Source organism: Pavona decussata, unplaced genomic scaffold (genome assembly GCF_977016875.1).
Source record: "Pavona decussata unplaced genomic scaffold, jaPavDecu1.1 SCAFFOLD_163, whole genome shotgun sequence".
Classification (NCBI taxonomy): Eukaryota; Metazoa; Cnidaria; class Anthozoa; order Scleractinia; family Agariciidae; genus Pavona; species Pavona decussata.
Genome location: NW_028145574.1, coordinates 689162 through 705667, shown reverse-complemented (window position 1 = coordinate 705667; position 16506 = coordinate 689162). Strand labels below are relative to the sequence as shown.

The 16506-nt window shown below is 36.5% G+C and overlaps 2 protein-coding genes across 2 annotated transcripts in view; one reads left to right on the top strand and one right to left on the bottom strand.

Annotated features, from left to right (window-relative positions):
* The window catches only part of LOC146464509 (bridge-like lipid transfer protein family member 2), a 64766-nt gene extending 60507 nt beyond the window's left edge, over positions 1-4259 (bottom strand). The window contains exons 1-5 of the mRNA XM_085129750.1: positions 4100-4259; positions 3314-3437; positions 1705-1754; positions 971-1089; positions 118-167 (exon numbers count right to left, since the gene is read on the bottom strand). Coding sequence (XP_084985876.1) covers positions 118-167; positions 971-1089; positions 1705-1754; positions 3314-3437; positions 4100-4164 — 408 coding nt within the window. The 5' untranslated portion in view covers positions 4165-4259. The remainder of the gene's footprint in view (positions 1-117; positions 168-970; positions 1090-1704; positions 1755-3313; positions 3438-4099) is intronic.
* A 96-nt stretch (positions 4260-4355) lies between these two features.
* On the top strand, positions 4356-16039 carry LOC146464508 (putative tRNA (uracil-O(2)-)-methyltransferase). The gene is made up of 12 exons (XM_085129749.1): positions 4356-4800; positions 5343-5496; positions 7996-8230; positions 8996-9064; positions 9825-9932; positions 10660-10731; positions 11332-11438; positions 11621-11681; positions 12220-12342; positions 12915-13470; positions 13935-14051; positions 14990-16039. The coding sequence occupies exons 1-12, from the start codon at positions 4362-4364 to the stop codon at positions 15226-15228; spliced, it is 2280 nt and encodes a 759-aa protein (XP_084985875.1). The 5' UTR covers positions 4356-4361; the 3' UTR covers positions 15229-16039.
* The last annotated feature ends 467 nt before the right edge of the window (positions 16040-16506 follow it).

Sequence of the window (16506 nt, the reverse complement as noted above, 5' to 3'; positions counted from 1 at the left end):
TTAACAATGCAAATACAGTAATTGCATCGGCAATGATTTGTTTTAAATAATTTAAAACAAATCATTGCCAATGCGATTTCATGAATAAGCTTTTATTTCATAGAAATTAAAACAAACCTGGCAGCATTTTCTTAGAACTCTTGAAATTGTTTGCTTATGTTTAGCAACTGTAAAGAATGCAAACAGCAAGATCTGGTAAGTAGAGGATCCTCATATGTTCTCAACCAGGTACAGTTGTAACGTTGCACAAGACTGTTATTGAACAATGTAAACTAAACTATTTAATCACGAATACATGTAACATTATGTGGATAAACATTCTGCAGATTTCTGTGTAACACTGACTATTGGTAAACTTGCACTTGAGCTACAGGTGACCCACATGCCCAGAGTTTAACCTGGTTTCTGAAGCAAGAAGCACCTTAAGGAGTATTGCAACACTATACATGTGTTGTAGGTTAAAATGAATCCAGGCTAAAATGATTTCAACCTAGGTTGATTTGTATTTTCCTTTGTTAAGGTTGGGTAATTTACATCTGAAACCAAGGAAAATACAAATCAACCTACTGTAGGTTGAAATTATTTTAACCTGGGATTCATTTTAACCTACAACACATGTACTCCACCTTTGATGGGATGCTTGTTTGTCACAGGGTTAATTTCAGCAGTAATAATGTCACCGATACTTACAATGTACAGTGTTAATTTTAGTATACACCTTAGGGTGAACAGATAGAATGTGGAGCAAAGATTCCTGTCTAAGTAAACAAACATAGGCTAGATGTCCTGACCTTAACATCTGATACCCAACACATTAGCCACATCATGCCTCCTTCAACAATGATTACACAATAATTTATTGTGAAACTACAGTCCACTTCTCTTACACTGTAAAAGACACCAGACCTCTGTCTTGTGTGTCTCCTTTAGAGCGTGTAAACTGAATCTATATCAAGATAACAATGCCCACCAAAGCTATTTGAAGATTTAGTCTTTATTGACTGGTCCACTTGCTTGTGAAATTTACTCTCACTATCTCCTTTGTTAACGTCAATGACAACACTTCTAAACAGCACAGTAAAGAGTCTCCTGCAAACCAAGGAACATACATTTTATTTCATTAAGGGTTAATTTTATAATAAAAAAGAGAGTGTTCACGGAAAACTTCAAGGACGTGGAGAGGACCTTATTCTTAAGTTAATTTTTTCTGTCCAGCAGTTTGTTGGTAACCATTTTTACCACTAGGCTATTAAAGAGAGACAATGTGGGCCTTCTAAGATGTCACACTACTCAATATTTCTGGAAATGGTGTGTCCTACCAAATCAGCCATATTGCAACATTGTCCAGACATCCACCATCTTGGATTTTTACTCAAGACACAACCTATTCAGTATTGGTGTACATGATGTATTGAAGAGCACTGCAATGTTCTACGTGGAAATCTAAAAAATTAATGCACTGAAAGTTTCAATTGTGGGGGGTGTCATAGCAACCCCAAGGTTTTGATACAGCTTTTGGTGTGCAATGTCAGCTGAGGTTGGTTCTTTCATAAGATTTTCGACATTCCTACAGGTTAAGTAGTCTTCATTAAATAGAAATTGGTACATGTACATACTTACATCAGACACGTAAGTTGACAATAATCAACAATGGTAAAAACTATAACTATATCAACGTTACAAAAATTGGAAAAGTAAACTTACTTTGAGTCATTCAAAGTCCACTTGCAATGAAGACATATTTTTTCTATTCTCTAAAAGTGAAAAGAAAAGCAATAATAATAATAATAATAATAACAATAATAATAATAAATTTTTATAAAATAATACAAATTATACAACTCATTCCAATGTACTGCACTGCGTTCACTCATAATTCACAGGTCAGAGTACCAGTAATGCACAGTTCAATTCTTGCTATTACCTTTAGGTAAGGTAAACAGAAGTAAACTTTAGTTTGGCAGAGTAGCTCATTCACTTCAATGGCTGGTATTCAGAGGGGCCCTGCATCTACCGGTAATTACTCAATTGCAATACAATAATATTACACATGTCAAAAAATAACACTGAGAAAATATGCTTACTTTACTCAGGTCACTGTTAGGGGTGGGGAATTTTTCAAATGGGCTTGTCCTCAAGGGGAGAACTTAAGTTGAAACAACTTCTCTCACTTATTTCAGACACATTTTGATTAGTGCTTTCTACTAATTATAGGAGTGAAATATTTTAGATTGCTTTTCTGCTACTGTAGTAGAAATACTAATGTTTCAATTTTCAAAGAAGCATCTTATAGACCTCCTAACTCCAGATATTTATATCTGTACTGTTTGTGTACAATAGAGTTTATTTAGTCTTCTTCAAAAGTGTTTTGTTATTATAAAACTTCAGGTTTTGCTGCAAAAACAAATATTTTAATGTTCTTGTAAAATGAAGCAGCTTATTTTCAGTCAATGTCAAGAGTCCTGGGAGTGGGGAATTTTTCTTTTAAGGTGTGACAAGGGGTGTGGCATGGACTGTCAAAACTGCACGTCCCCAGAGTGTGCCCAAGGGATATCAACAGCATGCATTGAACCATAAACAAAAAGACAAATAATATTGACTAACGATTGTGTATGAAACTTCTAGTATCAAGGATTCTTAGCTACGTTATAGGATAAAGTTGTCTCGCTATCAGTTCACACTGATACCACTACCATTTTGTAATTTAAGGTAACTTTGTCGCTTCACTTGATAGTGATAGACCTACATGTATGCAAAACCTTATCTTGTCTTTTTCTCAATATCTAAAGAGCCAGTTGATCTGACCACCCCAGGTGTTAATGGTCAAATTATTGACACCCATTGGTGGTTGTATTGATAAGCTTCAACTGTAGCTTGAAGTTAAGAATAAGACTATTGAAGGGCTTCCCGCAAAAGGGGCATATATCACCCTCTTGGTGAAATTTTGATTTTTTTTTTTGCAGAATCTCAGTAAATCTTTATATATGGACTTCTATTGAGATGAAGAATGTCATTCTGTGAATTTTTTCGCTGTCTTTATGCTTTGTTTTCGAGGAGAGCGGGGCCAAAAAATCAAGTCGATCAAGTTGGCACACACAAAAAAAACGAAAACAATCACAGAACAACATTATTCATGTCAAAAGAGGTCTGTATGTAAAGATTTAGTGAGATGCTACAATAAGATCAAAAATTATTTCACTAAAAAAGCGACATGTGCCCCTTTTGCGGGAAGCCCCTTTTAAGGCTTTAAAGCCCCTTGAAATAACTTAGTACACAATAGACTACAGTAACAGTACTAGGTGTTTCAACTCACAATTTTAACACCACTGGTAAACTTAATCTCAATGCCATTTGCAGCAAATAACCCAAGGGTATCCAGCTTAAGATTTAGGTGAAAGACACATCGAGCCACAATCTCCACTAACCAGGCAAAGAACCTGAGGAAGGCAAAACAAACAAACTATTTGCTTCACCAATTGTAGGTCATACTGCAAGTGAACGACACCAAGGCTTTAACCAGAAGGGTATATAGGCCCCCTATGGATGCCAACTCATAAACAATAATAATTACTGAAAAGTCTCATCCAGTCTGCAGAGAATGGTAAAATCTTCCCCAGACAGAGACAGTTTCTAAAAGAAATAAGCAGAGGATTTCCTGAAAACTTATGTGTGCACTTGACATACTTTGCAGACTGGAGTCTCCTTATCTTAAAAACTTATATGGGAGAGATGCAATTTCAGACATCCAATTTTCAATAAAAACCTGAATGACAGTCTCATTCCTAAAGTTTTCCAGACACATAGTGCTCTTTGATTTTAATATGTTGGAAGGATGTAAAATTTTGACTTTTGGAACACTTGGGATATACCATAAAATTGTGGTAAACTACTGTTACACTCACAAGGAACTACTAGCTGTATGTAATTTAAGAATTGAAGTAAACAGTTGTTTCTACAGTCCTAATTTTATTTTTGGACGTAAAACCCGACTTCTCAAGCTAGAGGATTTTTGAGAGTGGTATTTGTTCTGAATAAAAATTAATAAGCTTGCAATTTTTTAAAATCGATAGTCATTAGTCCTTGCATAATAAATGCGTACCTTCCAAAGAAGACAGCTGCTAAAAGAAGCAGGAGAAATATCCCCACACAATACACAAGTAACATAGTAAAACAAATCAGAAATACATTTCTTGTTGTAGCTTGAAAATAACAGAGTACCCTTCGAACTTATTGATCGCCATATTGTTTTGATATGGTGCGCAATCTTATTCTGCGCATATGAAACATAACGTCCGCTGAGTTAACGGCGGCGCAATGAGTTTACTTTTCCCCAGGACTTTTCCATTGCAGACGAATCCAAGATGGCGGACGTAGTACCGTGGGTAAACGTTTGTTCACAAAACACAAAAGCTGATTTTTATGGGTTCTTAAAGGCGTTGGATGTATGGATAGAAAAGCCACATGTTGTCAATCGTCGTCTTATGGGTGCGCTTATTGTTAAAAAAACTTCGTCTGAGTCTTTGACCAGTAAAGACCTCGAGGGAGTATTTCTCGATCAAGAACAAGTTTTAGTGGAAGACACGTGTGTTGGGACAGCGGAATGTGAGGAATTAAAGCAGGCCGAAAGTGAACATGATAGTCGTCTGGAGAATATAAAAAGAGTTAAACCCAAAAGCGATGAAAAGGAACTTTTATCAGAGCCAGTTGAATGTGAAGAGGGACACGATTCGATCATACTCCGAAGGTTGTTACCACGACAGTTAGACAGGAAAGATGCTATGTTCGAATTAGTCATTTTAGGTAGGATTTATTTTTTTTAAATAGGTGATTTGAAACCAATCCCTGGAGATCCAAAAAGACCATGGCATGGCCGCCATGTTGGATGGCAAAACAAAAGGTTCTGTCATACCGAATGGCTGCCACATCATTGTCTATTGAATCTCTAACGACTGGTCGCAAACCACCTATAGCAAGCCCGCTAGCAGTCAGTGACTTTTTAATATGTATATTTTTTGGTGGACTTCTCTTGGAGGAATATTTTTGTAGGGGTTTTTGAGGGTTTTGCCAACATCAGCTGATGGAGACCAGGTCCTGAAGGGCAAAAATATTTTGGAAGAATCTTTATTGATTAGTAATTAAACTGGAATCAAATTTCACACTAACCATGGGTTGCTTTTAAATTTGGGCTGTGAACAACTGGGCCTAGCAATATAGTGGTCAGAATGTTCTGTTCTACATAGAAGTGACTCAATCCTGAGATAAATGATTAACTTAGCTATCATTTCAAATCATGATGATTAACGCCTTTCATGATAATTATTGTGTTTTTCTAACATTTACAGAAAAAAGGACAAGGAGAGTTAGCTTTTTTCCTCTTTCACCAAGAGTCTTATATGAAGATGACTGCCAAAGCTACCATGATTGGCTGAACAAATCAGAGTCATACTCTCTACTTTATGAGGAGGAATCTATACCTACCACAGAATTGAATGCAAGGTGAAGACTCTTCACACTTTCACTTGATTATCTAGAAAAATATTATTAAAGTGCTACTATGATCAAATTTTTACCTCGTGAATTTTAAGGTTTATCACATAGAATTCGAGGAAAGATTAAAAACGCTGTTTACCGTTTCTAAATATCTGCATTGGTTCCGGAGATATTCACATTTGAAAAATGTTTAAAATATGTAAACGAGAGGACTGATGACGTCATATTCTCAACTCAATATAACATCAAGTATATAAATAGATCTATCTCTGTCAATTTACAGCAGAGATCATTGAAACCTGGCAGGCTAATAGTTCTAAAGGCAATACACCTACGGCTATAAAAAATTTGTTCCCATGGCAACTCACTCTTTTCTAGTCCCCTCCAACCTGATTTCAATATTTTAGTGATTTTCAGCTTAACATTTAACAAGGCCACAAACTCGACCTAACATATTTATAGGCTCTCTGGATCATGCAGATGAGCCACCATTGGCAAATATCAAAATAGAATGCCAAAGGTGGCCAGCAAAGCCTTAAGTATCAGGGAGGACTGGAACCCAGTATGTTGCCATGGTAACAAAACTGACAAGCTGGTATTATGGAGCGCATCTAGAACAATGTCACTGCAAAGAATCAAGCATTTCTTATTCAAATTGGCTGAGATATCTTTTTTCATAGTATTTGACAAAAATTCGGTTGAGTTTATGACGTCATCACTCGGCTAAGTTGCATATTTTAAAAACTTGAATATCTCTGGAACAAAAAGAGATATTTGAAAATAGTAAACAGCATTCTTCTTCACGTACAGACTACTTGTTAACTCGTGAATGCGCGCATGCGCAATGAACGAGTTATAGCGATAGCTGACTCTCGACTTGGTCGATCAGTCGATCAGTCGATCAGTCGATCAGTCGGTTTTGTCGTTAACTTTCGGGCGTGCGCAGTGAATGAGTTTTAAAATCAATTAGTGGAAAAAAACATGCGAACATTTGTTGTTCATGGCGCATCAGGAAATTCTTATTCAATATGTAGAGAATAATTTGACGATCATTTAGTGCAAGAATGGCGATTTTTCGTTCAATCTGAGCAAAGTTTCAAGTTTTTTCAGTTTTTCAGAAAGTCCGGGGTCGTAAACTCAATTAGTGAAAAAAAAAAAAAACGTGAAAATTTGTTTCACGACGCGTCAGAATTCTCTCATTCATTCTGTAGAGAATAATTTGACAATCATTTTAGTGTAAGAATGGGGATTTTTCGTTGAATCTGAGCAAAGTTATAGGATTTTTTCGTTTTTTTCTTCGAAGTGCGGTTTCTTTCAAGAATTAAAAATAATTTAATTTAAAAATAATTTAATTAAAAAATAATTTAATTTTTCAGTTTTCACGCGAAAGCGGAACGTGCCATGTCACGCATCATTGACGTCGTAAACAAAATTATGCGAATTTCTGGTGAAATGAACACTTTTAAGATCTTGTCAGCTTTCATAGAGGTTTCAAAGGGAAAAAATGTTTCATTTTCGAAATTTACAACTGGTAATTTATGGGAAAGCAAAAGGACGCGGTCGATAAATAATTCTTATTTAGCAAGAGCTTGTCATAGTTCATTATTTTTACTTGAGGATTGCGTGGACTGAACTCCAAAGGAAAAATTTCACGCATTTATGTCGGGCATGAATCGTAATGCGATACTTTGTTGAACATATTTCCCTTTGTGAGATCGGCTTGCCCTACAGTAATTTTGTAATTTTAATTCCCAAAAAAACTTCACTTGCCCATCAGGCAAGTGATGGTTAGAATCCACTAGCCCGATCGCGAAATCCAGTAGCCGCGGACTATCACACGAATTTGCATGACGTAGCTGCACATGGCGTGCTCCTATAAACTTTGAATAAAAAAAACACGTGATATTTTTTAATCGGCGCATCAGAATAATCGGCTTATTCAATCTGTACAGAATAATTTGACAATCATTTTAATAGTACAAGAATGGTCATTTTTCGTTACATAATCGGGCAAAGATATAATTTCTTTTAGCTTTTGAGGAAGTTTCCGTAGCCGTCTAAATTGCAATTACTATGTGTCATCTGCATTCACGAGTTGGCTCACAGGAGCCTTTGATTTATGTTTTAAAATGGCTCAGATTAGAAAGACGCAAATTTCGTCATAGTAGCACTTAATAAAAAAGCAAATTGTGGAGTTCTAGAAAATATCCACACCTCCTTCACCCCTCCCCCCTCCCACCCAAATTTGAAGGTCACTGAAATTTTTAAATGGTTTGGGGGTCTCAAAAACCCAATTTTTTAAAGAAAAGTGTGATTGTTATTAGAAGCTAAATTGGATTTCCACAATGGCAGGGACTCCAAACCAAAAATGCATTCTTTACATTGTAGAATAGGTGTGGATAGTTGTGGAACAACATAACATTATAATTATTCCTTTTTCAAGAGACTTCTACAATTTTCCAGGTACATTTTAATATTTTTTGTAATTATACTTTTGTCCTAAAGAGTTTCATTACAAGTCATGGACGACATAACATCAAATGAAAGTAAGCGAGATGGGGTTTTATGTCCTACAGTACAGTGGCTGCAAGAACACTTGCTTCCTAAGCTGTGCAAGTGGGCAGAAGAAATTCAGCTTGATGGCAAAACCAGCAAAGGATCACTGAGACTTGTTCCACTTGAGCAGTATACTGTGCTGTACCAAAGACTGAAGCAAGATTATGGTGAAAAGCTTGTTAAGGTACAGTGTATATAGGTACAAGTGCTGTGTTAGACAAGCGTTATCGACTTTAAGAGCGGGACATGACATAAATAATTATACATGTACTCCTACAACATATAAAAAGTGGTTGGTGAGAATTGTAAGAGTGTAGTAAGCTACATTTGGGCTTGTACATTTTAGATGAAAATTTTGTCATGCACTTCCTTTCCCTTATAATAATTGTTATACTAAAACAGGGAATCAGATCCATTATCTCCACAAATTATCCGTCAAGGAAGCATTATTTGTTAAACATGATTTCCAGCCCTCCCAGATTATTATGAAGTAAGAGGCAGCAAGGACCAGGCCCTTAACCCTTTCTTAGGGATTCCACTATGAAGTTAATTTGAAGGAAGCAGCCAATAATATCTACTGCAGGCCCCAGTTGTTCAAAGGCCGGATAACTTTAACCGCTGGATAAGGCACTATTCAGGGTCTAAAATATACTTGATGTTAAACGTTGTCCAAGGTTTTCGTACACTCCCAAACTTAACTGTGGTTAGAGTGTGCATATTCGCTTGTACAAGAGGAAATACTGAAATCTTTGCACAGATTGAAACTGTCTGATAGTGACTTATCCACAGGATAAAGTTATCCGGCCTTTGAACAACTTCCAGGGTGCTGGTGCATCTTAAAATCATCATTTAAAAGTTTTTCTGGAACATTTTAAGGGGCCTGAATTTCAATTCTATTTTATTTTTAAATAAATGCAAGTTTCTAAAAATTGTTGTTCCTTTCTTCTAGATGTGGCCTGAAAGAACAGATCCTCAAAAGTTTGTATATGAGGATATTGCTATTGCTTCCTATCTGTTGGTAAGAAATCAAACTGTAATAGAAGTTCTCTTGACTGGTTTAAAGAACCCACTCACTGTTTGCAAAGAGTAGGGGATGTAGTTCCTGGTGTTGTGGTCTGGTCTTTGTGTGTATATTCTCATGATTGGGTGGGTAAATGCTCGGAGATATTAGCTGCATAAGCTACTCTAAAGTGTGAGGGTAAATAAAGATATGATGATGATGATGATGATGATGATGATGATGATGATGATGATGATGATGATGATGATGATGATGATGATGGTGATGATGCTTATAGAATATGTCTATACATACTGATTTCTTTTTCACATCTAATCACAAAATGAGTAGATTATAGCTATCCCTGTCTTGAGATGCGGCTAATATCTTGTACCAGTGGTTTTTATCCTGCAGATTGAAAAATGTGACTATATTTTTGCCATTTTGTTCACCATATGATCAGCTGGAAATTTTAAGTTGCAGTACATTGAGAGCCCTTGAAGCCACAGTCGTAGTTCTAAACCTTGCACTCATCTGCTGGCTTGCCTTATAGTTAGGAAATAATTTTTAAGATAGCATGGGAATAACATTTTTGCATTCTGCTCTCATAATACATTTCCTTCCCTGCACTTGATGTTTTTGCTCCAGGTCTTATGTGTTTAATGCTGTTATCCCTCTTAGCAGTATTCTTTTTTCTGTCAGGCCAGCAAGCTCATAAGCCATTTTTGATTCGTGTGATGTACATGTCTCTTACAACCTGCTCATTAATGTCTGACAGATTCTTTGGGAAGAGGAGAGAAAGACACTTGATCTAAAACAAAAACAGAGCTTTGTTGACCTTGGATGTGGAAATGGATTACTTGTCCATATTCTCAGTGAAGAAGGGGTAATTATGAACAATAAATTAAAATTATTGAAATTGCTTCTGCTACTTGTTACAAAGAGAAGCATACATGTAGACAATATATTTTAAAACCCATTGTCTCTCTCTATCTTAGTGTACAAATAGGTGATACAAACTGTCAATGCTGAAAAGTACAAGATTTATATACTTCTGAGGGAAGAGATATACTGGATGTACTGTTGATACAAAGTAATGGTGGCCAGGAACCAGACACATGAAGCTCTCCTGAATTACAATGACTCCTTAGCATTATTTTTAAATTCATGCAACACTTAGGACAGTTGGGATGGAGGATGGGGCAGGGGAACTACTGTAGTTTAAAAATTTCGAAGATGTCTGCCATAACTTTTAGTTTTAAAATAAATGGTCGAGTATGATTCAGGGTGCTCAACAGTGATTCAAGAGCTGGGAAAAAGATAGGAAACTTGTGCTGCTTTAATTTCAGAAGGTCTTGGAGAAAAATGAACTTGGTCCATGCACACAAAATGAGGTTTTGGTATGTTTGGTGGATTCATTTCAATAAATTTCTGATAAGCAATCCAGCTGTCACTTTATACTGTACTACATGTATAGGACTCACTGTGGCCCCCCCCCCCTCCCAAAAAAAAAAGGTTAAACCTGGCGTACTACTAAGGCCATGTTGCCTTCATCTTTAGAACATGTACAAGTTTGTATGTGATCATTCCTTGTTTGATGTGTTTTTTTTCAGCATCCAGGAACAGGCATTGATGTACGTCGTCGCAAAATTTGGGATATGTATGGCAGAAACACCAATCTTCAGGTTATCAATCATTTTTGAAAAGAATTAATCATCCAATAAAACAACATCCTGTAGTCTAGATTCCTAAGAAAATAGTCAGTCGCAGTCCCAAACTATTAGCAAATTCTATATGGGAATCTTCATTTAGCTTACACTATAAATGTTAATCCTACAATATGAGGGTCTTTTACAAATAATATAAGACCAATCTATGATGTTTGAGAAACCTCTAAATACAACCAGAGATGACAGTTGGTCGATTAAGGCATTGTCTGACTAATTTGGAAATGCATTCTTTGTCCATGCTAAAAAAAATACCCAAATTTTGCCTTGAAGATTTTGCTCTGTTGATTTGGAATGGCTGTATAATGTATACATGTAGCACTGCTTTTAGTACATCATTTCAAGATGATGGAAATCCAAAAAAATTTTGTGAAAATAATGTCCATTTAACATAAAGATCTGAAGGGCTCATGTCCCGAGGAAAAATAATCTTTATGCTGTGTCTGACGTGTACACGTACAGTAAAGGTGTGACTACGCTTCCTTCCCTTACGTCTGCCACAGATGCCTGGAACTTATTTTTGTGTGATATCTGACTCCCTTTCCTTTGTTGTGGTAGGAAAGAGCATTGGATCCCACAGTGGCTGGTCTGTTTCCAGATGTTGATTGGCTGATTGGAAATCACTCTGATGAACTGACACCTTGGATACCTGTCATGGCAGCAAGGTATTGCTTCGTGTTTGCTGGAATCTCCTGTAGTTATTACATGTATCACTATCATTGTCATCAATATTATCATTATTATCATTGTTATTGTTGTTGTCAACCATGTTAGCCATGATAGCTTTAGTTCTAATTTTACCAGCTCTAACCTAAGTTGCATTACAAATAATATAATTGTTTTGTAGATCTTCCTACACAACACGGTATTTTGTGCTGCCCTGTTGTTTGTTTGACTTCAACTGCAAGGTACTTACTTTTTCTAACGTTAGAAAACAATACATGTAGTTAAGGTAATTGGCAAATACATCAACCATGAAGATGCTCAGTGAAATGGTATTGTAAGTCCTGAATTTGATTAATTGGTTTATGCCTTGCTTAAAACTCTAACTTGCAACTGAAACAACAGATTGGTTAATTCCTTTTCTCTTGGTGAGAAGAGAGAATAAAACAAAATAATATTGTTTGTGCATGGCTTGACTTAGTTCACTTTAAGGCATAGGTACTGGATAATTAATCAAATATTTCAAGCCTTATGGTGAAAATGAATATGGAACTATGTGTTGTTATTCAGATAAATTTGGATTTTAAGGCCAGATTGTTAATTAAACCGTTTTCCTCCAAGTCGTTCAATCATAAGGGCACGCCTGTATCTGAAAGTTGTCCATGGTGATAATTTACAAAGCCAGGTAGAGTTGAAAATATAAATTGTAGTCTTTGTAAAGAGGCATCCATAAAACTATAATTATCTGTTTTAAGTGGTCCTGATCATATCTAAACCTTTAAGTTTGTTAGGAAAAACAATAAGGTGACACAGTATAGGGGATACCTGGATTTTGTGCATGAAGTGGGAGAAACGTGTGGCTTTCAAGTGGAAGAAGACTCACTGAGGATTCCATCCACCAAAAGGGTAATTAGAAGGCTGATGCTACTAATTCTACAGTTATCTGAAAGCAGTTTTCTTCATGTGAGAAAACTGTGTTCCTTCCTTCCTCTTTCCTCCTTCCTTTCTTTTCTTTATTGACAATTGTCTGTAATTAGTTACATGTTTGGTCTTAAGTTATACGGAGGTTCCTCATGTCAAACTCCTTTCACCTTTCGTTCGTTCGTTCGTTCTTTCTTTCTTTCTTGCTTGCTTGCTTGCTTTTTTTCTTTCTTTTATTTCTTTCTTTCTTTCTTTCTTTCTTTCTTTCTTTCTTTCTTTCTTTCTTTCTTTCTTTCTTTCTTTCTTTCTTTCTTTCTTTCTTTCTTTCTTTCTTTCTTTCTCTCTCTCTTTCTTTCTTTCTTTTCTCCTCCTTTTCGTTCTTTCCATCTTTCTTTCTGCCTGTCTTTTGGTCTTTGTATAAAACACAGATGTACTGTCAGAGGTAGGTCGTTTCCTCAAAAGAACAAGTTTTTAAAACTGTGTGCACCCTCTAGATCTTTTTATTATAAGTTTGCATTTATCTATTTAATCTTGCATGTCATTTCACTGATTTGCAGATCTGTCAGATTGGGAGGATAAGGGTGTATCCAGAAGAGGATCACCATCTGAGGGACACAATAATAAAGGAAATGATTCTAAGAAGAGGCTGCGACTTAAATGCTGGAAACATCCCTGAAACTCTAGTTCCAGTATCAACAAAACAATCTTTATGTCATGGGCTTAATGGACAATTTCTGGAAGAGAAATCTCCCTGCAAAAGCTTTCAACAAATTGATGATCAGATTCATGGAACTGCTGCAATTTCTGCTCATGGCTTGTGTAATAGAGAAAGCTTCAGCACCCAAACCCCAATGACTGAATGTTATTCAAACGTTTGTTCCTCTCAAGTATCAAAGTCCACTTTCCAACCTCGCCCATCTAAGGAGCCAATGAGAAACTGTACAACACTGGATCGATCACTGAAAGACTTTATTGTCAACACTGTTGCAAGAAACCTGTTAGGTTTACCATTGAAGAGTGATGAAGAACCAGTGATTGACCCTGCTTCAGGGATTGCCAAACTACAGCCTGCTTTCACATCTGGAACTTGCACTTCCAGTTGGAGAAGAGGAGGTAGGAACTAATATCCAAAGCTTCTTCACTTTGCATAGCAGCTGCCAAATGTCGAGGGAGAGGAAGGATTTTTAAATCCTTCCTAAAGGGCATGAGAAGAGTTAAAACTCTTCTCATGCCCTTTATGTGTCTCATCCTTCTTGCTGGGCCTCACTCAAACTCTCTTCTCCTTTCCTTTTTCAGAGTTTGCTTTGTCATTTTCTCTTCTTAGGGCCAAATCGTGTGGTCTGAAATGTCAGCCATCTCCTCTCCCTAACCCACAGGGGGCGTGGCCTCTACAAATCTTGTGTTCCTAATGTCATTGGTTAAACCTTGAGTCTGTGGCTAAAAATCATTTGAAACCTTTGGCCAATGTTTGGTCAGTGCTGTTCCCTCTTTACATTCGCAGTCTTGTGCTGGGAATTGCTTTCCTGCAACTGTATTTGCGTGCAAGCAAATCCAAGCCCTTTGACTCTGTTTTTCAGGTCAACTGGAACTTCCTGAAGTGGCAAATTTGTTTGACAAAAGTACTTTGCTTCAACTTAAGAATGAATGTGGGGGACTTCAGACTCTTCTAAGGAACCATTATTACATTTTCAAAGGTGAGTTAAATCTGGCTAGTTTTCATATTGTCATAATTTTGGTTTTTGTACAGAGTTGTTTGATATGTCATTTGCTACATACAAACAAAGTTTCCCCTTACTCAAAATATCCGTATTTAAAAACTTAGAATTCATTATATCATAATTATGACTTAGCATTGCAAAAAATGATAACTTGATACAAGCATACATTACAGGGAATTTGGAAGAATTTAAACCCGTTGATAAATGGAAGATTTGTAAACTATGTCATACTTCTTGTGACTCTTATGACCGAGTGCAAATATAGACCTTTTTCAGAAATGGCAGCCTATAAATAATTCTTTTATTTTCACGGAAATTAGCCTTACTAGCCTCGTTAGCATGGGCAAAATTCAATAGAATTTTTACTCTTAAACGAGGTTAGTAAGGCTAATTAACATATTTTGAAAAGAATAATAAATCGGCCGCCATTTATGTAAAAGGTCTATTTAAGAATTTATGAAGGAGATAATTCATTTCCCCAATATCCAAATGTGCTGTAAAGAACTTCACAAACTTTTTTCTGTGTACTTATTTTAGGTTGTCCCGCATTGCTTCATTCTTTATCTCTTGTCCCACCCAGCCTATTGCATTTATTTAAAATGACCTACCTAAAAAAGAATTATTTCTTTAACCTCTCCGGATAATTTGCATTACGTTTCGTTTCGCTTTACTGGCCACCGTGATTAGTTAAAAAAGCCCACTCCATTTTCTAATCATTTATAAGACAAACCAAGATCAATTCAGTCTTTGTTCAGCTTTGTTACACACGTTTTTCCTTTCTTGGCATCAGTCACATTGCTTATAGTTCTGATTGGCTGCCCACATTGCGTTCCTTTCATTAGACATGATCAGCTTATCAAGACTGGTTACTTGGTTTTACCACTCTCAGCTGAGAGCCGTTCTAATTCATACAGTTGCAGGTGGTGCTGTTCAAATGAGGGACTGGACCCAAGAGACTCCAGGCCCCAGAGGAAAAAAGGGCGACGCGGCCAGAAAGCAGCGGAGATCTCAGGCGTTGTGGAAAACCTCCCTTTGTTGGTTTTACTTGCAGCATCCAGATGGATGTCCTGTGGCCGTAGAACAGTGCCCCTTCGCACACGGTGAAGATGAACTTAGAGAAAGACCTACAGCGGAATACCTCAATAATCTGTAGAGTGTTCAAGTGTCAGCTTGCGAGTAACATAATGATTATTTGGGAAGCAAATCTTGCATCTCGAAAAACTGTGAAGAAACTATTTCCTCGACATTATCTGCTAGTAAGACCAGTCCTTCAGACCTGAGTAGTCAGTCTCTTTTTTATAAGAATATTGTTTTTTCCGGCCCAGGCTGAATATTCTTATTTTCTGCCGATGTTAGGCTGAAAATATTCTTGTGAATATTCTTAGATTATAGCATATGACATTTCCGTTTCAGAATGTATAGGGGGTGTCAATTACAAGTGTTTGGTGTGTTACATTGTGCACGTGCTACATTGCTTTTCGTTGCAGTTTTGCCGTTTAGAGAAAGGAAGAATTTTATACGGTTTAGTTAAAAACAAATATTTTTATTGTATTTACAAATTTTCAACACAAAATTATATTCCTTTAAAATCTTAGCCTCGGGTTTATTCTTAAAATATTCGTCTCAGACTCATTAATAATTCATCAAGAGAAAACAAAGAGAATCACCACTGTGACCGTGGTTTGGATATGTCTTCCTAATTACCATAAAATTTTGTCAACTTTAGCCTTGAATTTCTCCAAGAATTATTGATCATTTGAGAAGCCATATCAAACACTCGAAAGTGTGTATCATCAGATATCCAAACACCTCGAAGTCGTTTAAAAAAACTCGGCTGCGCCTCGTTTTTGCAACCTACTACTCAGTGTTTGGAAATCTGATGAAACACACCTTCTCGTGTTTCATATATCACGTAAAATTTCTCAACCTTCAGCCTAGATATTCAGAATTCTTATAAAACTAGTAATAATAGGCCTTATCACGGTTTTCGACGCCATTTTGACGGGTAGGCAAACAGCCTTGAAATAACAGTGTTTGTATGGAAATCCGATGTGAAATAATTTTCGTAAAACATCACTTCTGAAAAATTCATGAATTGGAAACTTTTGGCACTAGGAAAAGGATTTTAAGAACAAAATTAGAGGAATGTAGCTGTGACAGAAAGCGTCCAGTCGTGTTTTGAACTTTTCATACATTTCCCTGTATTTTTTCCCGCGAACTATTTTTAGTAGCAGTTCACGGCTGGTTCGCTTTACAGACAAATGTATGGAAAGTTCAAAACACGACTGGACGCTTTCTGTCACAGCTACATCCCTCTAATTTTGTTCTTAAAATCCGTTTTCTAGTGCCAAAAGTTTCCAATTCATGAATTTTTCAGAAGCGATGGTTTATTAAAATTATTTGACATCGGATTTCCATATAAACACTGTTA